This window comes from Athene cunicularia (assembly GCF_003259725.1).
Source record: "Athene cunicularia isolate RWA chromosome 15 unlocalized genomic scaffold, athCun1 chr15_part1, whole genome shotgun sequence".
Lineage (NCBI taxonomy): Eukaryota > Metazoa > Chordata > Aves > Strigiformes > Strigidae > Athene > Athene cunicularia.
In genome coordinates, this window is record NW_020799121.1 from 11,041,156 (window position 1) to 11,065,058 (window position 23,903).

General features: G+C 39.7%; 1 protein-coding gene across 2 annotated transcripts in view; it reads right to left on the reverse strand.

Annotated features, from left to right (window-relative positions):
- TMEM132C (transmembrane protein 132C) overlaps positions 1 to 23,903 on the reverse strand; it is a 765,633-nt gene that overhangs the window by 142,769 nt on the left and 598,961 nt on the right. The window contains exon 2 of one of the 2 annotated variants that reach the window (XM_026859692.1): positions 13,896 to 14,784. The exons of the other annotated variant lie outside the window; for it this stretch is intronic. Coding sequence (XP_026715493.1) covers positions 13,896 to 14,656 — 761 coding nt within the window. The 5' untranslated portion in view covers positions 14,657 to 14,784. The remainder of the gene's footprint in view (positions 1 to 13,895; positions 14,785 to 23,903) is intronic. 2 annotated transcript variants of the gene reach the window in all.

Below are 23,903 nucleotides of genomic sequence, written 5' to 3' on the forward strand. Positions count from 1 at the left end.
ATCTGCTCGAGCTGGGCATCTCTACCCTATATTACATGGGCATCTTTCTTCTGGATCGCATCTTTCTAATGCGTTTGAAAACATCATGAAGCCACATCACTCCAGAATTACTTCCCATCTGATAAGTATGACTATGCAAGTCTCTCTGCTCATATGAGCAATCTGTACCCACAGGATTCACCCCCAAATTGCTACAACCATCCACATTAATCTGCTTTGATGATATAAGGATTTATGGACTCAAACACTTACAAGTCACTTTTAATGACATGTAACAAGATGTTTAGATCTGGAAAAAACAAACGAAAAAAATTTCTGACTATTAATCACAATCAGCTTTACCTACCAGGTCAGGAACATTTGGAATCTTACAAGAAACGCTTCTTTAAGGGTGCTTGAAGCCTCAGATAACATACTAGAAAGATGTAAGAAGCATAAATGGTCAGATTTAAAAATTCCCTACCAAAATCAATCCAGATTCCAATTTTCTCAAAAATATCTACCTGGAATGAATTCTCACACAAGGCTTTTTTCTGCTCTGAATAATGATGCTCTAAAAATGGAACAGATAACAGCCTTTTTAAAAAAAAAAAATAATTCAGGTCATAAGAATATGCTCAGACTGAGTTAAACTCAATTTGTGTTTGTTATTTTTCTTTCATTTTTATATTTATGGAAATGAGAGATAAAAGATAAAAATAGTTATCCATTGAACAACAACTTGAGTACACGTATAATTCAGCACAGCACCTGGGATTTTTAGTATGACTGACTAATTTTCTTATGTTTGTAAAGACTCAATTACTACAATCGTCTCGCATTTCCCCCCGCCCCCCCTTCTTTCGTGTTTCTGACTCTGAATCAATTGAGCATTTGGCGAAAAGGCAAATCATAGAGCCAATGTAACTAGCCCAGGGGGCCCCTTAAGCGCCATTTAAATGATTATCAAAGTAACATTCCTTATCCATTGAGACTTTTTTGAGCAGAGAAGGATGCACGGATGTTCACTTGCTCTTGCCATGAATCTCTTAAATCTCCTCCCTGAATAGCTAGGACTTAAATAAAAAGACATAATAGAAATGAACAGCAGTGGGATATGTGGAGGCGGATATAATTATGCAACACAACAGGACAATCATTGCCTTTCTGAACAATCAGAGCTTCCTAGAACAAGAAGTTCTTGACCATTTCCCATTCCCAGGAATCGCTCTTACATCCAGCCGAGATCTAGCCATGACTCACTCTCATTTAGCACTATGAGAACAAGAGCGTTGTTGTGGCTCTTTCTTTTGAGCCCTCTTACCTAATAAGATTACTGTACAGTGTTAGGCAAGGCATCTCCAAAAATGACACCTCTGGTATTAGCTTTACTAACATGGAAGAAAGAAGTAATGTCCCCAAACCAGAATCATCAGTAATATTTAAAACATAGCTAACTACATGTTTCTTTTATATTAAAATATCTCTGCAGAAGTAGGAAAGTATCATCTAATTCCTATCAAATGGATAAGCAATTAGAGCCTTTCAACAATAATTACTGCAGTACATCGCACACGCTCATCTGCAGGACTAAACAGCATTTCCTAAAGCATAATCTTGATTTTAAAAGTCACTGCACATGCTTAACTTTGGCCACAGCATACACAGCTAAGTGCAGGAATAGTCTTTTTGCAGAACTGGGGCTTACAGCTTCAATCCTGCTAACACTTCTATCCATGCACAGCATTTTTCGTATTATCACTCCCAACAGAATGGTCTATCAGATTAAGTTGTGCTTGATTTTAGTACAAGATGGTACAGAGTCATTCCCTCATGGGAAATCCCTATAATAGTTAATAGAGATGAATCTAAAAGGGCTGTAAAGATGTTTAATAAGGTTCCATCTGAATCACTCTAAAAGCATATAGAATATAATACAGAACATGCAAGCCGCCTCTTGTAGATAAAAATTAATTTGCTTTTTATTTTTCACTCTAAACTGAAAAGATAATTGCTACATTTATCACATAATTGTGATAGAGCGGGGAGAACCCTAGAAAACACTCACAGCAACACTTTTTCCAACAGCATTTTTCCTTTCAAGAAGAGCCAAACCTAACAGCTCTCCCCGGTGGGGGTGGCACTGGGGCTGCTGGGTGTTAGGACTCAAAACAAATCACCTCCCCTCCTGAGAGGGAGGAACAGTTAACACTTCAGTCTGCATTCGCATCGTTCCATGCAGGTTTTGAGGAACTGCAGTCTGAAGGGAACTGGGTAGCAGAGCCTTGTGGAGGTGACTGAGGCTACCACAGTATCATACAACTTTTCATCAGACATTTGGTATTTTTAAGGCAACAAAACAGAAGTACTAACACAGGAAACGAACTGCTACTCCCATCATTAGAGTTCAGAAAGAGGATAGGAAGGATTTTGAACAACTGCCAAAAGTTCATGGGATCAATTCAACTTCAAAATGGAGCTGTTTAAGAGCAAAAACAAAGTTAGCATGCCTCATCTGCTATTAGATCCCATTTCCCTTAAGCACTCACCAACACAGTCAGGGACTGTTTCCACCCTGAAGTATTTGAAATCTAATTAAACATGGGTAGGAGTAAAAACAGAGTTGAAGTAGCTGACATAAAAATTACGCTTGTGTTGAAAGGCGAAACCAGTTATATACCAGGCCACTAGACTTTCAGTTTATTGCTCTCTATCCACTACAATCATGACATATTTGCACAGCTATGGCATCCATTAGGTGTACACGATGAATAAATAGAACATGTTACAGTGAGGTTTTATGTCAATGTTTACTTTGATTAAGAAATAAAAACAGCTGTTACCATAGCAATGGACAAAGCACCCATCACCTGAGATGTTATGAAAATTAAAAAATGCAAACTATAGATGACAGCGCAGCCATACTTCAGTAACGCTAAGAGAGATGAAGCATATTAATTTCTGAACAACTACTCTGGATTTCTTTAGAGATCTTTCAGAAAATATCAAAATTAACCAGCTGTCACTGTCTACAGACAGAAGATAAAATCTTCATTCAACTATGTCAATATTTCTGCCCAGTGTTAATTACAATAGCACTGTCTCAGACAGATAAGAGAAAAATTCTTAGGCTGTCCCTTAGAGTCTTAGAAAATAGAGCTTCTACATTATCTTCACGCTTTCCTGTCCAGGCTAGATTGCCACTTGCAACGTCCTTTCTATAGCTTTGAACAGCTTGATTTAAGATACTAACACTTCACCACGAAAGTCACTAGGGAATTGCTTTGAAGCTCAATGTCACCTAGCTCAGATCCTAATGGACCTAAGCCACAAGGTTGCTGTTACTTCCCTTCAGACTCTCTGTTGTGAAGTTGAGCTCATTAGGTCTAGAATCACCACTTTCACATGTCATCATGAGCACAGCAGTACCCACCAGTAAATCAGAGTCCGGTGTCAAGGACCCAAGTCACCTACTTGAATGCTGCCACGATGTTACCTGCAAGGTTGTGCGACCCTCCTGACACTACAGCTGACTTGTGTAACACCGCCTGCTCTCTGTTCTTGTATTTGCCCTGAGCCTCTCTGTTCAGAACATCTCTCATCTCTTCATAGGGTACTGAGTAGTCAAATGAATTAAAACTTTAATACCATCCTTTTATCATCTGCTGTCTCATAAAACAACATTACAATACATGTAAGTGTGCATTGTCCACTATCATAATCATCATACAACCAACCATCAGTAAGAAAAGGTTTGGTCATTCCCTTCTACTGGAAAATTGCAATCAGGCTGCTATGGAAGAGAAAAGCAGAAGATGGTGCTAACATGGCCTCTCACTAATGTCTTAAATCCAGTGGGATAAAAAGCAACCTAAAGCCTGTGAATATTCTCATTACTTTCGACAGGACTAAATTTGGGTATGTTCCTAAGTGACAGGCTCCTACTGTGGGTTGGTGTTTCCTTTCCATAGGAAGAACTCTCTACACAACCAGGGCTTTTTCTAACCCAGTCATAACCTCAAGCAGAAACATATTTTTGTTGCTACTGGTGGTATTTCTACAGCCTGCTGAGACCAGGCACACCAAGTGACTCAGCGACTCCAGCAACTGGCATCACAGCACTTAATTTTTTCAAAAGCTATAGCAATGCTCAGAATCCTGAGTAAGCTGCCATGCAATCCATAGGAAAAATTAGTTTCCTCAAAATAGGATCCACAAATATCCAATATGCCAAATAAGGAACCCCCCCTTGGTTGGTCAGCAGCAACATTTGTCCCTTAGTGATCACCTGTAGGGCTGAACTGCCTTCCCCACCAACCATGGGGCGAGTGAAAGACCAAGTACAGCTTTATGGTCTAGTATGTCAGACACTCTTTTATCTGCAAAACCAAGTTGTGAATCATGATCCACAACTACTTATGCATTCTGTTTAACGACTAATCGGGGAGGTTGAGGAATCAAGCTCCAGACTTCAGTGTCTAAGTACCACATACTCCCTTTTAATGAGCCTGTCTCTCTTGTACAAAGAGCTCAGTCTCATAGCACTTAGGAAATCAAGGCTTACATCTTAGAGCCAGAGCTTGTAAGAAAAAGCAAATCTTTTTAAGCAGCCTGACAGCTGAGAATGCAGAGGGCTATGTCTGAAATGCTTCCCCCCGATTTTTCTTTTTTTTTTTTTTTTCTTTTTTCCTAAGATATGAGCTATTTCTCAAGTCTTTTCTCTAGTCTTGCTGATCTAAGCAGCAATATGAAAACCCAAAATGATGTTGTTGGAGATGATTAGGCTGTTAGTGCAAATTAACCCCCTGGCAGCTTTGCTAATAGAGACATTTTGTAACACACCAGGAACCAGACAAACAAACAAAAAAAGATGCTGAATTTCTTTTTAACCCAGTCTCATCTAAACTAGGAATTAATCAGCTTTTCTGTGCAATGAAAGTCTATAGAAATTCAACTTTCTTTTCAGGAGAATACTACACGCAACAGCACACACTTCTCTGAAGAGGCAGCATATACAGGGCAGGGTGGGATTTCAACGAAAGAGAGCACCTCAATGGTTTCCCAAAGGAAACTGGGAAAAATTGGAGTCAAATGTTCTATACCTTATAGGAAAGCTCAGCATTCTGCAGAAATTAACTCTTAAGGGCAGAACAGAACTTCCCACCATCCCCAGGCCTTCTGTGGAAGTTTTAACTGTGAAGTACCACAAGAACATACAGACAATTTAAGTTCTTTGAGCATGGGCTGTCATGAGTGAGGAACAGTAGTCTGCCAAAACAGAAACTTCAATCAGACAGTTTCTGTCTTAAATAATGAGCCCCACAAGCACCAATAAAACAATACCAATAAAACCCAGCAGATTTTACACTTCTACTAGACCATGTAGCTACCCCTGGATTACTCCCCATACTTCCACCCTATCCCAAATCCTCCCCCTGCAAGCCCTGAGCTATGACTTGCTGATGTCCCTCCCAGTACCATTCCAGCAAGTCACTACTGCTTTTACAGCTTTAGCAGATGCACTACGTTTTAAAGCCTCATCATACAATTTTTCTCAGGGATACTAATTTCCATTCAGACCTACAGGCTCACACACTTTCTTGCTTACAGTGGCCTTAGAACCCAACAGCTTGTCAGATAATCACACTGGGGATTCCCAGGAGATTCCCTAATGCATCAGATCACAGACTTTTTCAGACAGCCAGAAAACATTATCTTGGTTCAACTAAAATCCACTCCCAGTAGTATGAAATTTCCCTCCTTACTGCTGGTTTGGGAGAATTGGGGTTTATATGGTATGATCTTTTAACGAGCCACCATTGTTTCTAATTAGGCAAGTAACCAAGGATTTAATTAACATTGTAACTTGAGTCACACAAGTGGCTAATAGTCTAAACAGAAATTAAGTAGAGGTGCCTTATCTCATTTTTAAGCACATGGCCAGGCTTTTGTAAAGGTCAGGCACAGCAGAAGCTAGCAGGAGACACACTGCACCTCGCAGGGGGGTCTCAAAACAGGACAAGCTCCAGAGACACCAGCATGCATTTAGCAACACGTGCTACGGCGTATCTGGAAAAGAAGCCAGGAACGACTTCACTATATTTTGCTGAAACTAAAGAGGATGGGAAGGGAAACCACTTACAAGAGGAGATTTTAACACGATACCTCAATGCAAAGTTTCTGAAACTCAGATATGCACGTGGCATTTGCCAAAAGTGAACCAAAACCTTCAGCTCCAGCACTTGAAGCAGCACTGATAGCTACCAATTCTCTGGCTGACTGCCAATGCAACAATTTTGTTCTCTTCCATTTCTGGTCAACCCCTACAGCAGCCTCCATCAATTCCTTCTACTTTTCCAATCAACATACTAGAGAAAGTTTTCAAATATACAAGCCTGAAGCGCAAAAACCCAAATGTGTTTGATAGTTGCGTTACATAAAGTTATTATATAAACTATATATAGTTCAGGTTTGTCTGCACTGAGCCGACTGGATTTCGTGTCTTAATCTGCACCTAGAAAAGTGTAGGTGTTACCTGTCACATACCCAGGAAGGCTGACAATCACACGCCGATAGCCCTGGATTTGGCTCAGCGAACCCACAGATTTCAGCTGAACACCCACTCTGGAAATGCCTGCTTCATGATACAAAGAACATTCCTACGAGTATTCCACCATCGACGTAGTTAACTCTTGTAAGACCTCTGCATGATAGGAATTGCACTTTACAGGTGTTAAGGATAAAGTCTTCAAAAGGGAGGCTATGACCTTTGATTTTCAGTGCTGAGTACTCTGTGGACTTCAGCACCACTGAACTTCACTGCTCAGCTCCTGATCATACCGGGGTGTAAGGTCTCGTCCTGGTTCTCTGGTCACAGAGCTGTGCTCCAGTGACTCAGCCATGGTCAATCAGCAAATGCCTTCCAAAGTCAGGGACACAGGCTCAGCCTTCTAACAACTCTGCAGTTTATTCCCAGTACTAAGGAGTACATTGCAGCGGAGACATCAGTAGAATTGTGAAGGTTTCTTAAGCACCACATTAAAAGGTTTTTAAAGAGGGTCAGGGGAAGAATGCATGGTTTCTTTTTTTCTAGGTAGCTGCAATTCCAATTTAATGATCAGTTCCTTTTAAAACTTTACCAAATGTGACTCACTGCTACCACAGACTCAAGCAAGCTCTTCACTTGTTCTGGTGAGGAGCACCTTTTAAAAAAACCTCTGTTCAAAGGACATCCACACCAATTTAGCATTTTTTGGAATGAGTCATTTGTTTGGATGACCCAGCTGCCTCTGGTTGTGATGCTGATGTCCATGAAAAGTGCCTGCTAAGGGCTAATGAAATTAAACTGACTGAGGGGTGGTACCATTCTCTCAAAATACCATTAATACATGCTCTTTGAAAAAGTATTTTTTACATCCCAAATGCTTCTTAAAGTTATATTGGGAAATATTTACCCTACTTAGTCTGTCATATTCTCTAGTAAATGACAATTAGGAGTACTTAATAGACTATGTCCCTATTGCTTACTGTCCATTTACTTTGGAGAAATGTTAACAAAGCACTTGTAAAGTGCTATTGCATTTTATTACTTGCAAAACCCTTAATCCTCACCGTGTAACAACTTCTGTATGATTTACTGTCACCTGTATCATGTAATACACAGATGCCCTATGGGGATCTACTGAATGATGCACATCAAGCACAGCCCAGTCTCTTCCTTGAAGAGCAGAGTGCAAACAAGCAACCTGAGAAGGTGGATATGAAAGTAGGGATAAAACTATATGCCTAAATTAACAAAGTCCTGAACAGAAGTAGAAGGAAAATCCAGGTCTCGACTTCCTAATTAGTGCACAATAAGGACTAGACACCACTACGTTTCTTTCATTAATCTGCTCCACTGTAGATTTGTAGCTGAATTGTCACTAATCATTCTATAGAAAACTAAAAAAAAAAAAAAAAAAAAATAAGCACTAGACACTGAAATATATAAATGCTTCATCAATGAAATGTGTAAGACTCCAAGCCATAATTCACAGGTCTGAAGACATTTGCAAACCACCTCTGGCCTAGCACCTGACTTTATGGGTCCTACCAATACCATAAAATAACTAGAAAACCCCAGTGGTGGGCTGGAAGACTGGGGAAGAGTTTCTCCAGTTTCTCTGAAGCCTGATTAAAGGTTCATAAGTGAAGTGCTTTTACTTTCCAGTCTTGATTTGATAATTGACTTTACTGAAAAAGAGATATAAAGAATAATGTGAACAGAATCGCCTGAAAGATTGTAGTCATCAAGTTTGCATTTTGTTTATTCAAGATGGAAACACAAATGCAGAAATTATATCTGAGGTGAGAACAAACAACCATTTGCTACCCAGAGTGCCTGAGATGCATACTTTTCTTTATACAGTGTAAGAATTAGCCACTTACAGTTTTATGTGTGCCTCAGAATACAAGATATATGTCTAAAGAGAAGGTTTAAGGCACTATAAAAGGAAATCTAGCTTTCAGAGACTATATCTGTGTTATTTTTTACATTCAGGCAATATGTAAAACTGTGGGTCTGAGCTTTTGAGGACGAGACCTTCTTTTCAGTTGAAAATGGAACATGAAATAATGAGACAACAGAAGCAAGTCTGAGGGCTTCAAACTCCTCTCCCTTCAGATGTCAATTGAAACGCTTTTGTGTGGTGAAATAACTTCTAAATATTTAAGTAATGCAAAGCTGCATAGGAAATGAAAAAGGTTTTGTTGGAATTCACACCTGGAGACACACATGTACACCCAGAAGAGCATCCCACCAAATCATTCTGTCTCTCCATTTCACTCTGAGCTGCATTAGTTTTAAAATATGAAGCAGTATTAAAAAAAAAAAAAAAAAAAAGCACACTTCATTTCACAGCTGGAAATCATCATTCCATTTACTGTGGAAAATAGGTACTTGGGATAATATGTCCCAAATTATGGGTTAACACAAAATGAAAAGTGAACTCAGCTTTGGTTTTGGTCTCATATATTCTAGTTAGCTTCAGCTTCAGTTAGTCATTACAATGTCACTTGTGTCTGCAGTGATGCTACCACCACACCGCAGCATTAAAAGCTGGTAAACCAATAATTAAGCGCAGGTAGGTTTCAGGGTACTAAGGGTGATTTCATCACAAGGTAGATTAAAATGTCAGTATCTAAAATTAAACAGTAATTGCTTGAAAGTGTTATTACTTTTATTTCTTTTGTATACAGCAGGTAGAACTGCTGAGGGCAGCGCCAAGCACTGACGGCTCCTCTGAGTGGTTAACTCCATCAGAAGGTTCAAATAGGTCTTCCATGTAAAGCAGGCAGATTTAGTGCTGGAGATCCCTCTTTTTCCATCATCAGTTCCTCCAAAATGGATATTTATAGTCAGATCACAATCGAGTCTTTGAAATACTGAGAATTAGAAGCAAGCAATACACCAATATTATGATTTTAACTACTTTTTCTAGCTACAGCTGTTTTGTTGTGCTACTCTATGTGCGCATCTTCCTCTAGGTTTTAGCTGTTCTCAATACTACCCAACAGCACTGCTGTCAATACTCATTAGGAACTAACATATAAAGCTGCCTCAGCCTGTGCGTTTTAAGTAGCTTTCCTCACTGCATTTATCCTTCATCCTTCCTCCAATCTGTAGATTTATTATCACTACTAATTATCCATTGTCTTGGAGTTGATTTGTTTGCTGGACAAAGGTAATTCAGTAACACTGTTTACAACCTACATCCCCTTCAGATGCAATGAGCTGCACTGCAAAATCAGTAATAAGAAGCCTGAGGGGGGAAAAAAGTACCACTGTTTTTCACCTCTTTTCTCTAATCAGAACAGATAACAACTTCATCCTCTTTCCCTTTACTTATCCTGCTCAATACCTCCTGTAAATTGGGTTATCTCGTGGTTCAGCGCCTTCTACAGTGAGTTAGAGATTAGCTGCTGCCCAGCAGAGTAACATAAAACACTTAGCACTCCCACACCTTTTGCTTTGGCCCTGTGCTGTACAGTGCTCCACTAGATCAAATGTGGCATGTCACGCCATGAAAAACAGATGGAAAGATCCTTTAATGGTGTAGTAGCTGGAAAAGTATTTAGAGCTACAGAACAAACACAGCAATGCACACAGGCCAACCTTTTCAAAGCCGTCTAATGCATTCAGCTCACCAACTCTCCAGTACTACAAATAGAAATCGAGTGCCCAGCTTCCTACTTCAAATATCTCAGCATACACATGCAGCTACATGTTACTTTCTGAAAGTTAACCTCACAAGAATAGCTTATTTTCAGCACGGTTATGATTTTTCCCCTTATTTGTAGCTGACTGGTGCGAGGGCACTTCATAAACACATCTGGGAACAGGGTCTTGCCCTAAGGATTTTGCTTTCTAATCCTGACCGACAATACACCCAAAATGATGACTCGGATTAGAAAAGCATGTGTACACAGCTATTGGGGAAGCGACAATCAATCACAGCAGCTCTGCTGAAGCCAGCGGTGTTAATTTATAATAGCTCTGGGAAGTGCACAGAAGACCTAAGTGATCTTTATTTTAAATACTGCTCATTTTTTGCTTTTTGGTCCTATACTGATGTTACTTGTCTTCTGTTCATAGTTTACCCAACTGCTAGAGGTAACATTAATTTTCCTTACCAAGCAGCCAGCTATAAGTGTAATTCATCTCACTTATGGGCATCCAGAAATCCTTCCCAATGGTAGGAATGCAGTGCAGTATTTTATTCCCCCTCCTCTATTTCTTCAGCTCTTTTAATCAAGATTTTCCCATTCATAATAGTGTTGATAATATACGGCAAATCTGAAACTCCTTCCATCAGAGGAAGTCAAAGTTTTTTAGGAACAGGACTAAAAGAAGCTTCCCACTCCTAAGAGTGATGCTGACCAACTGTTTGCATTTTCTATGCTGCATCTAGAAAAGACCTGTAAAGACTTACCGGAGGTGACACAGCAGGACAGGAAAAAGTCCTGTGAACAAAACGTAGATCCTATAACCTATCAGTATTGTTTGAACTGCTTTCACAATAGCCCTGTAGTGACTAGATGCAGGAAAGGAAGATCTGTGTTTATTCAGACAGTGCTCCTACTGTGTTAATGTACTACCATGCATAATTCGCTTCACTCCCTTGTCATAATAGTCATTCTCTTTGACTTTACTGGTGTTCTTGGGCTGATAAATTTATAGATACAGTAATAGGATTCTGAATTAAGACACAATTTAAGAACACAGTTTCAATTGCAATGATTTGTGGATATGAGGTCATTTAGACCAGTCTACTTTCCTTTTGCCAGAGAGGATTTGTAGCTATTATTTCCACACACACCCCCCCAAAGCAATGATCACATGCTGTTTGCTTCAGCGCTGGATGCAGCAATACCTCAATGAATAATATACAAGAAGCAGAAAATAAATAAACCTACTATGCCTGGGGATAATGTGTGGTGTGTTTTTCTTTGGGATGATTAAATGTGAACGCATGTCACAGGATGTAGGGATTGCTCTGCTGGGAACCCATGAGTATGAGAGCATACAGCCCGCTATCTAACCACGCAAACGACCACAGAGAAGGTTAAAGAGCCCTTCAGCATACCCAGCATATGCACTGCCTACTCCCTGGCTGCTGTATTCGTTCGGCTTTTTTTCCTGTAACATATAGGAACTTCATAGATTCCTGGGTCAAATTCCATACTTTCCCACACCTAGGAAGTTTCACTGAAGACAACAGATTTCCACCACAGAACCAGGAAGCTAAACTTGGCCTTTTCACCATCCCTCTACCACTAAAACCACAAAAGAAGCATTCAGAACCAACAGATTGGGCCACACAGTTCAGGTCCCACACGACTTTCACCAGAGGGTATCAGCTGTCCCTTCCTCTCACAGTGTCAGGAAAAAAGTTAAAACCATTTTCTTTTACATGAAATTACTCTCCTGCACATCTTAAGAAAAGCTTTCATCTGATGCCTGAGCTACTGCGCTGATCAGCATTTTTGGTTGATACATGAGACTAACAAGCCTGCAAAACAAAATTTTCCAAACCAAGTCTGCTTTGGAATATCTCATATTGATTGTCTTGCCTTTGGCAGTGGGAAGGAGGAAGCTCACTGAACACTGATGATTTTCATAACATGAGCCAGCCCTATACTACATCTCAAGACAATGACCACCCGCCCATCTCCACTGAAAGCAAGAAAAAACTTTGTTTTTTTAAAAAAAAATCTTACTCTCTTCAGCCTCTTGTGTTCTCGTGTCTGGTTCAAAGCAATTTTAAGCAAAAAGGTGTTTCAGCAAGAGAACATGGTCTGAGCTCTGCATTTGTGATAACACAGAAAAACCAATATACCAATAAATGTCAGACTATTCACTTCAAATAAATCAGTCACCTGTTCTCAAAACCAAAGCCAATCCATTTTGTCCATAACAGCAAGTCACACAGGCAATTACTGATGTCCCACCTTATCATCTCTATCTATCGTACCTCTCAGCATGCAAATTATATCCTTGCCTAGGCAGTCAGGTTCATTTCTGAGCAAAGAAATACATCACCAGATTTCAACAGGCTTGTTTATCTTCAACTCACTTTTCAGTAAAATAAAGCCTGTGACACAGACCTTCAAAGGGTGATCCCCTCTCCCATCCACCCAGCAAACACCCAGTTCATTGTTTTTGGATTTCTTCTTTCACCACAGCTATGCTTGTTATGTGGAAAAGTATTCTGTTTCCACTACTTTGTGAAAAAGGATTTTCAATAAAAGAGAAGCAACAACGTCAGAAAGACTTCTATAATGGAGGTTTCACTCAGTAAACAGGTGTCTGGGAGATTATCTCACCAACTTAACCAAAGCTGCAAACATCAGAACAATTCTGGGATGACTAAAATCCCCCTTTTTTAAAATAAAAGCCTTTTATCTGCCAAGCGACACTTCCTGTTGTAAAGGCTATTCTCCCTGGTAGTTGTCAACTATGTATTAATCTAATTCATATAAGCCTTAGAAATAAATACTTTCATGTGCAGAATCTTTTGGGAAACTCTGATTTCCTGAGGCTTTAAAGAGCAATTGTTGCTTATCACCGTGGAAATTTCCCTTGAATTTTAAGCCTGGTAACAAGAAAAAAAAAAATACATCAAATATTTCAGTGATTAAAAAGTTTCCCAGTCTTTGTCATCCTCAAAGGATTTTCATCTGATCGGGAAGAAACCTACTAAAGAAGAAAATAAAAGGAAAGTGATCTGACCCAGTAAAGCAGTTCTTGTGTTCCCAGGTCCTGTATTCGCCGCTCCTGTCCAAAATAATGGCACTGACTTCTAACATTCCCTTACAACCAATGGCAATATTAAACACATTAGGCCTTATTTTAAAGGGTATATGTGTTGGCAAAGACAAAACGCTACTTAACTACAAGTAGATAGTTAAACCCCTCCCTGAAGAGCTCTCATAACAAAACGACTCTGTGTGGGAGAGGCAAAGCACTGCCAGAGCACTTAAAGAAAAAGAGGTAATTGAAGTTTTGGTATGTTCAAACTCTATGCCTATGCACTAAAAACCTGATTTTAAAAGCCTGTAAAGCAGAGAACTTTTCTAGTGCCTTGCTGTCTGTCACTGCACAGAAAGTGCCCCACTAGAGCAGTGAATTGCTGTATTTGGTACATCGTTGCATAACGTGGGCATGTGATAAACGGCACCACATACGTGTTAAAAGCCTCTTAGTGATGGGTGCTTTCAATCCTATTCCCAGTGTTCAGGAAGTAAAAATAATGTATTTCAGTGACTAGGAGCAACCTTCAGTGTGGATTAACTTCAAACTGGCTGAGATTCATCCCATCTCCCCAACATCTTTGTGTGCTTCCATATTAGAAACATGTAAAACCCACCTACCGTACCTGAGTATGAACTGATCCACCGTAGAATTGTTGGCAATTGTCACAAAAACATTCACAACTTCTCCTTGTTTGACAGGCTTTGAGGGCAACCAGACAACAATATTACCATCCAGCCGGAGCTCCGTTAGCTGAGAAGTCTCCTGGCCTCGATAGAGGCTGACAGATCCAATCCTCTGTAAGTGGGACATGGTTTCATCCATGCCATCTTTTCCGGGCCGGATAGCATTTCCCTTCCTTATATCCTCAGCTGTACACTCTCCCTTCTCATCTCCTTGTTGAAGAGTATAGTAGAGCTCCACAGGGCTCCCTTCAAACTGATCCGGTGGCTTCTTACGGCCTGTGACAACCGTGGGGGGGTTAAACCAGCTTGGCAGGAGCTCCAGCTCTGCCACACACAACCCCAGATCCCCTTGCAACCTGCAGCTGCCCCTGACTTCCCGCGTCTCTCGGAAGGCAAAGACCCGCAGGCAGGGCAGCTGTTCCGTGGTGCTGTAGTCATCCCAGTCCCTGCCCACGATGTAGAACAGGACCTGGACTTTGGGCTTGCTCAGGTAAATTTTGTTGCTCATTATGTAGGCCTGAAGCTTCCAGTTATAAGTAAACTTGTTGGCAGATCCAAAAAAGCTGGAAGTTAACATTAGGTCCTGGGGCACAACTTGTTCAACAGAAAAAGGTCCGTAGCTGGCATTTAATATAGGTGGTCTCTTGGCTTTATATGGGAAGAATGATTCCACCCTGGACTGCAGACTGGAATTTCTCATAAAGTCCTGGTTGGCTTCTTTGAGAAAGAAAGATGTCTCAGCACTGAAGATCCGATAGCTCACAGGTAGGTATGTTGGTAATGAAGAAAATCTCTGATTATTGTCCAAGACCCCTCGACACTCTGTCACTAATGAAAAAAAAGGTGATGTGAGTTAGATCAAATCTGTTTATAGGTTCAAAGAGACATTTACTACAACTTTAGCGGAGCTACCTCATAAGTTAGGGACAAACATTATTTCATTCAAAAAACACTTATAGTGTAGCTATATGTTTAGATGTAGATAATCTGTTTTACGTTATATTCACTGAAGAAAAAAATAAAATGCAGGCTTTAGTGCTACCTTGCATTTATCTATGATAAATGTTTTGTCACACAGGTGATGTACAAAGGGTTGACTGCAGCACAATCAATTATTTATACTCCCAGAGGGAGTAGGAAGAGGAGGTTCACAAAGCAGAAGCAGTGCTTGTCCCAGTAGGCATCTTATACGGCTGAACTGCAGCAGTGCTTTGCTAATACACAGTAAATCCATAAAATACTCATTGAATAATTTGGCTGTCACCTGGATGAGAAATAAGTAGGTTACTTGAGACATTGCATAGGAGTGACATCTCCCTCACAGAACTTCAAGTAAACCTGCATAAGTTCGCACACACCAATTCTCTTCAGGCCTGGCCACAAATCAAAGTCAAAACCTTCCAAAAGCGACTCCGTAAGTAAACAGGGTGTCTTTTAAACCACCCACATGCGCACCTTTCCCACTCTTTTTCTGGTCATACCATCCCCTTCTAAAATTTCCACCCACTTCGAAACTTCCCTCCCGTCTTTCCAATCTTCCTGTTCAGTTACAGCATGCATAAGGCATTCGGTACGTCAGTACAGTGCCCTGAACTGCAGCCCCCGAAGGACTGCTAATCACTACCCCTGCAGGAACACTGCCCAGGAGATCAAAGATAGTTTCTGTTCTACAGCCAAAGACAGAAACTGCTTTTCTAAGAACCGACACATACACCATTTCACACTCTTCCCCCATGAAGAAATCTTGCTCTCGTATTACTGTTTCTAGCACTATGGTCTATGCCTCTATAATATTACAGTACCTCAGCTTTCTAAGTTATTTAAATGCAGATGCACATCACTAGCTAGAAATATTTCAGCAAGTACTAATATGCAAGACAGACATAGAGAGAAATTAGTACATACTGCCTAATTTTAAATTTCAGCTGAATATCAGATCCCTTTTGACCTAAAAGTTGTTAATCTTTTTAATAGGAAAACAATAAGTATTGTCAGAAAGTAGAAATTATTACTTAAATTAGCATAGATAACAATGGAGAATGGTCCAAATATATGTGGATTACATAATACCACCCACAACCCCCCATCTTCTTAACTCATACCGAAGAGATTAACTATAGGTACAGAAGGTAAAGGAATGGTGATGCATCTAGTGCTAGACTGTCTTTACTGTTTAAAAATAGACCTTGCCCTCAGACATATGTCAGTTCCAGTGTCCTTTGGAAATCCCACCGGAGTCAGGATTTAAGGTTCTGGGTAAGTTCAGCTCTTTAAAGAAGAAAGGCAACTGTAAGGGCAGTGCACAATGCACAGGATTCATCTGAAACTCAGCAACACGTAAAGATCTCTAAAAAGCCCTACAGAGACAGACGCTTATCAGCTTTCTTTACAGAGCTCTGCAGCTTGAAGATTTTTGCAAATAATAGATTCACTGTCCTTCTAGCATGTCTGTCTGCTAGCATGCTAATTATGCAGTCAAATTTAATTAAATGTTTCCAAGTAATAAATAATCAATATCTGTCATTACACCAAATGACTACTGCTGACAGAACTTCACTACAGTCCTGTTGAGTGTGCACGTAGCTAGTGTGCTGGCACTACTTGGTGCTGGGGAAGTGAATAGCTTTGGAAGGCAGGTGTTAAGCAATTAAAAAAAAAGGAAAAACAAACATGGAGGAGGGGGAAATCAGAGCTCTCAAAGGACAGCAGCCATAAATTTGAAATAAGGAATTAATATGTGTTCACTCATGTTTAATTCATGCACCACCAGTGGATGGTAGAATTAGTTCTCAAATGAGCAAACTGCCATGGCTGGACAAAAATAACAAAAAATTAGAAGGCAGTAAGAGAAAAAGATAAGAGGCCTGTTAATGAAAACACCAGCACATAGTGAATTACCAGCACAGCACCCTCTCTGTCAAGTAGATTCACATTTAAAATATCAGTTTAGCACACTGTTACAATCCTGTAAATCACCAGTCATTGGCATACATTTTAATTCCGCTGGAAAGGAATCTACAAATGCCTCCTCCTGAGATGATTGATTTCCTCGGAGCCAAATCAAAATATTAATCTGTTAGGGTTACATCCCAAAGTGCTGTAACACTTAAATAAGGAATTCAAAGAAGATTCACTTTGGACCATGGACCTTTCAAGGAAACAGCAAAGCCTACATACGACTTCTGGTCCAGGAGCAGAACAAGAACTTGCTTTACTGAAACAGTAGCAGTTTGGTCTCTTTCCTCTAAATCCCTTCACCTACCCCGGATAAACCTGCTGAGATCAGGTCAGCTTCCTACAGCCCTTCCCAAAGAGCAGCCATTGACATTTCTGTGACAGATACCACCATTTGTTGAAGAACACCTGGTTTGCTACACAAGAAGTCAGCTTCTTACTGGTCAGTTTGGCTACTGAATTTGACTTGCCAAATCATTAGAATTTCTTTGTTAGATGTCCTCTTGTCTCAGGCCAAGAGCACTGTAATATTAGAAGGCAGCAAGCTCCAGTTAAAGAAAGCACATAAAGCACTTCCATGAACGTAAGCATTAATTGACTTAAGCACACAGGTACACTCTGCTGAATGCTTCCACAATTAGAGATACTCTAGATTTGGCACCATTACAACTGAGGGAATACAGGTCCACAAAACCCAGAAATAAACTCAGCAGACTGCAGAGCAAGTGAAGTCCTGGGATATCAGAGGGCTGTTGGTCAGAATCTATCCTTGAAACTTAACAGCTGTTTTGCTGCAATTCCCAGGACTTTTGCTGTAGCGTGCTATCCTCAGACAGACAGTGGTCTAATTTCTGCAGGCACTCCATTTATCCCGGATCAATCACATGGATGAGGTATGCAGGACTTGGCCCAACATTAAGAAAAACAGCCATGCAACTTCTGCTTTAATAAGCTGAAGGCAAACAGGAAAACCTATCCGCTCAGACTGACAGCAAAAAGGACAAATAGCTTTGCTTTTTTGTTGTAGTCTAAAGGTTTCCACACATTTTTGTACCATACTTCAGAGTGCTACACTTCTATAGTGATGGCTGTATTTTGGACAATTTTTTGGAACACTTTAAGCGTTTTAGTGATAAAAGTGATAGTTAAAATTGTCTATTTTATTTCATGATCCCAGCTATGTGCATCAGCAACTACAGGCCATCATTTAAGGAATTTGTTCTATACTCTTCATCTCTACCCAATAACCTTCATGTCCTGGTATTAGTAATTACAAATGTTTCCAGAGAACATTTCTGTATGCTTGATCAGCTCAGCTACAAACTTCTTAAATTTATCAGAGAATCTATTTAAAACAAGATGCCAAGGTTTTTCTGAGTTTCATATCATAAATTATTGTTTTAAATAATCATTAAGCATAAGATTACTTTGTCTACCTGAAAACAGACTGCCCATTAGGGGGGAAAAAAAACCAACACAAACCAACAACAAAATCAAACAAAAAAGAAAAGCCATGCCTATCAGTACTTTCAGGCACTCTGGAACAGATTTCTCAATTTTAAACTTTTTTTGCTCAACCACTGAAACGCATTTCCAGAGGTTCATGTTAAAGCAAGGTGGGAGCAATATTTCACTGCCAGTTCAGCCTCTAATGTGGACACAGTTGTATCAGTAAAATGGAACGGGGCCTCTGTGACAGGAGTGCTATAAACACATTTATATAAATATAACTTCCATCGTGGAAATTGACCTTCCTCAGTGGAGGTAAAGGGTATAAATATCCTGAGAAAACCTTGTATGCTTCATCTAAGAGTCCTGATCCTGAAAGAAAGATGCTTGTTGGCCTTCCAATTGGGTTCAAGTAAGTGAAACTCGCATTTCATGAAAGCTTTTACAAACTGAAATAGAAATCAAGAATACAGGCAACAATGAGATAGGAAATGCAGAAACACCTTTTCTGTACTGAAGACTAACTCCGATGACAGCAGGCCTGACTTACAAGTAGGCAGTAAGTGCTTTACCCTTCTACATTATCAAACAAGAGTTACAACTTGTCCAGAGATGAAGTCCAGCATGGAAAAGATTAAGAACCATCAAACAAAGCTAGTATTAGCCAAGAACAAAAGTTAAGGCTTACAAGTAATTACTCCTCTTTTGTAAGAGCCTGCTGACTTTTTAATCCTTCTTCTGGCATCATATGCTTCTGCAGCACTTCATCTGAACCCAAACAGGCATCTGTTAAGCACATCACCGGCTCCAGTTTGACAGACCAGCTCAAATTCCTATAACCTAGCAAGTTCATTTTTGGAGCTGCATATGAAACGGTGAATTCTGATCTGTATTATTATTTCTTGGATTCTAGTATAAGAGGAATTTTCTTGGGGGGGATTTCATGTGGAGCTGGAGCCCTAGGTGCCGGATTCACTGGAACAGTCATAAGAGTTTAATATTTTAAAGCCATTCTTTTATGAGTTCGGTTTGAAACAACTTTCTTTTGGACTGGGAATTAAGGGTTTAGATTGTGGGTGGGAGATTACTGGCCAATGGCCATGTATCTTCACTGACTGATGTTTGATGAGCTACTGAGCCTTCAAGGAATCCATCTGCCTGTCCCCTCAGCCAGAAGGCTCCTAGCCAGAGAAAGCCAGGGAGAAGCAGAAGACATCTGCCTGTGCAAAGGAGGAGCAATGCGAGAAGCTTTCTCTGCATCTTGTATGGCCCTCACAATAGCACATTAACTACTCCTTCCAGGAAACAAACCATATGAAAAGTGGTAGGCAAATTTCTATCCCTCTGTGTCCTCCTGTTACCCTAGCACATCAGTACAGCTGAAGCTTCCACCAAGAATTCTTTAACTTTTAAGGCAGGATCTTCCTTTTTACAACTGTACCCACTGCCTCGTTCCTTCATTCCTAAATGTAGCTATGATTGAGCGCTGTACCATATTGAATTTATTCTTCCTAAATTCTATGCCACTAGGGTTCTAAGGAAAAAAAAACCCTAATATTACTTACAGCACTACACTGTCTAAAATCCTGTCAATCCTGTAAACATTATCCCCTCTCCCTACATGGGCTCCCATTCCCACGCTGTCCCTGCACCCAGAGTGGCTGACCATCCTATAAGCACATTATACAAACCATCCCCTCACACAAGTCCCCACCCTTGAGTTGTCTTCTGTGATTCCATCTTTCACTACAAACCTGTCCTGTTCTTGAACAGCAAATCGCATATTCCAGCTCAGGAAATACAGAGTAGGGAAAGAATAAAAGTAGAAAGATGCACTTAAATCATCACAGATGTTTCCTTCACCACAAAATGTCAACAGCTATGTTTTCTGCTTCATTTTAATTTTCTATACCAGCACCACATTTAGTGACTTCAGAGTGTACAAAATCTTTGTAGCAAGTATTTTGCTTAGAACTAGAGCTCAGCAAATACATTCATTTAGACCTCGGAACAACATTAGTTGTACTTTCATCCCCTCCACATTCCCTTTTCTTAACGTCTAGGAAAAGGAATTTTGCTGTTAGAAAATGTGAGTGGAACTTAAAACCAAACAAGCTCAGTCTCAGAATACGGAACATATTCTGAACTCTGAGGTTGATTAACTACTGCAACAAAGGAAGCAATGGCCTGTTCAGGTCTTCATCAAAACTAGATTCCTTTCTGAAAGGTACTTTTTTCTCAGCACAAGTTACTGTTTAAGTACAGGGATAACTGGAGGCTTATACTCCTTTCTGGATTAAAATCTATAGTTCTATGACCATTCAAAAAAATCAATTGGAAAACCCACATGACAGGGTAATTGTAGAAACCACATTTTCTATTTCTCATGCTTGTCCATCAGATACGCTTTCTCATCCAGTGGGAGAACAGAGAGACTCTTTGACTAATTGCACATAAGCAATGTCAAGTGTCAGATGCTTATGGTGAATGCTTGAGACCAATTCATGAAGTTAAAAATAAACTGTGGAAAAAAATCTGCCAAAGAAATCCATATAGCAAACATGAGGGAAGCTGCAGCCTAATCTCATATATTTTGTGAGCACCCAATAGGGCAATTTCATCAAACAAATGATTACTAAAAAAAAAATAAAATTTCTCAGTTCCTTTTAGAATCTAGGTTTCATTAAACTGAGACCCGGAGTCCAAGGACAAGTTTATAATTGCAGTGATCTGTTGACTGACCTGGAATGGTCTATTCCTGTTCACATATATTGGAGTATACATCCTTGATAACCAGACATATTTTAAGCCCAGATGTAGATGGAACCTTATTTATCTTAGAGTTCAATTAAATTACATCACACAGATTGTCAGGAGACCCTATAATCAGTTATTTTGAACATATTTCCTATTTTATTTAAGTGGGACAGATTAATTTACTTCAGTATATTGTCAGATGAAAAACTGCAATAATATTCTATTAAATAGGCTTCTCACACACTGAGAGTGTCCTTAATGGAATTATCCTTTGCATACTGCTGTAGCCAAAATCTTCACTATATCTCAACAGATATTTGTGGATTTAGTACAGAAATGAACACTTCCTCCATTCTTTCCCAGCAAAGGCAGAAGACAGTAATTTCAGAACTGTCAGGAAAGTGACAGAAGTACCTGAAACAATGAATGAACCAAGGTTCACCTGGAACCTCAGCACTTTAAAACACGAAAACAAAGGGACAGTCACTGAAACTAATTATAGGAATTCAAAGCGGATTAAAAAACCCCCACTTAATACAGTGTGCAATTAGATGAGAGAGTTCATTGCCAGGGAGGAAGGCACAGAGACCAAAAACTTATCCAGACTTAAACTGACGTTTTGAGTGTTTGGAACGATATGCAGACTAGCCAGAGTAAATGTCATTAACTACATGTAAAACTCCTTGCTTTAGTACTTATCTATGAGAAATCAGGATTAGACCTCTGCATTATAAAGCATTATCCAACATCTGTCAGGTTGTTCCATTTTCCCCAGGATTACTGACACAACAGGCACATGTGTATAAACCACAAATAGCTGGTTTGTGATGTACAGCCTTTCCACAAACAGAAAACCGAATCTTTAAAGTCTAATTTGGAAACACACGGAAAACTTTCAGGAAACTGCACGTTAGAAATGCATTCCCAATCTTGTAATGACAGCTTATTACAAGCTCCAATTTTGAATGGTCACAGTTCTAGATATCTTACCCTTTCACCGTAGAAACTCCAAAATATCCTTTTATTGGAAACCTATCTTCTCTATCACCCTCAATTCATATAACAGACATGTTAGTCAAAGGCTGTCTGACATTCAGGACTGAAATCTATAAACTGTTTTCTCACACTGGTTGATGACCTTAAAAGTCTGTAAAACAACAGTGTATATGCAAAGGTCAGTGAAGGTTTCAGAAATCACTCCCACTCCTAGTGCTGACATTACTGACTGTACTGCTGAAGCCATCTGACATGTCTAAGCTAGTTTACTGCTTAGAATCAAAAATAAATATCCAGAACTCAAATTTCCACTAATGAAAGCTTTTACTAAAGAGATAAGGGTTGGAAAACTTCTATATAGACGCCACTCAGGTACTCAGGCTTTCTTCCCCTTGCCAAAAGCTGCAAATGTCAGTGTCCTGTGAGCAACATACAGTAGGTAAAATGTCATATGATGGCCTTTCGTTCCAACTGTTTGCCTCATTGTGGTAAACTCCATGGACTCTGCATTCATTCATTGTGTCAGCACTAGAAGTCCAGAGCAAATAACACTTAAGCTGGTTCTGTCTGATAGCTGTAGAGAAGAGAAGGATTTAGGACAGAGTTTACTCACAGCTCCACTGAAAACATATGGTAGACACAGGAAACCACTGCAACTCAGAGTCTCTAGCAATAAAATGAGAAAGCTATCACTAAGTTTGATTGACTTGTGATAAAAAACACACTGAGTTCATCAGACAAAAGACTAGGTAGAACACTGCCTTCCTTTTTTTTTTTCTTCTTCCTTTAAAGCAGCAAAAATAATCCAATGCAAGTCACAACATGGGGAATAAGTAGAGAATATGGCCAGGATTTTCTAACTTAACTTTTCAGAGCTCTGGACTCTTTATTTCCCACTGAAGATACTCTGCTGAAAACGCCTAATCTTCATGGGAGTACAGTTACGTGAAAGACAGGTCTTTGCAGAGGACGTCTCAAATTTAGCCCTGCAAGACGGCTCACAACCCCTCCAAAATTTTAAACTCGGGTCAGAATGTAGTAATTATCAGTTACATCAACATCACAGTTAGATTATTTTTTTTTTTTTTTAATTACTGAAGTGTCATAAAAATGAGGACATGCAATATATGTTACAAACATGAAACACAGTTCTGGCCTTGGCAATATATCAGTTCCTTCTCCTGTGTCTCTTTCTCTAGTTTTTCAGTAGTACTGTGCCTTCCTCTGCTGTTTAAGTCTTTGTTATATCCTGATAGGCACTCGCTCCTCTGTTTAGACATTAAACTGCTTTGCACAGGCTCCTTGTTTAAAAAGAGATTAGGGTCCTAGAGCCTGAATAGTGCAATTTGCTCAGCACTCTACACTGCCACAAAAAATCAACAAGAACCAAGAGTACAATGCTCAGCAAGAGTAGTGCTCAGGAGGTCTGTGCAGGATGGAGCTTTCAGTTACATAGGTGTAGAAAGAGGACACAGAGGACTTAATAAATTAATGTTTTTCCCCTTACTACCCAGTAAGAAAAAGGGAGAATAATTTTTCTTGTAAATAGGTACATTTTGAGAAGATAATTAAAAATAAAGCCAACCACTGATATAAACAACAGGATTTTGTATTACATTAGTGCCAAAAGGCCCACACTGAGATTCAGTCTTCACTGTGCTCTGCATTATCCAAGGGATATTACTCAGAGCTAGGTACAACCTGGCAGCAGGTAATTCCAAGGCTGAAAATGAAAAAAGGATTTCTTATCATCAGATCCGAACGAGGCTTTCCCTGGGTTTAATAATATA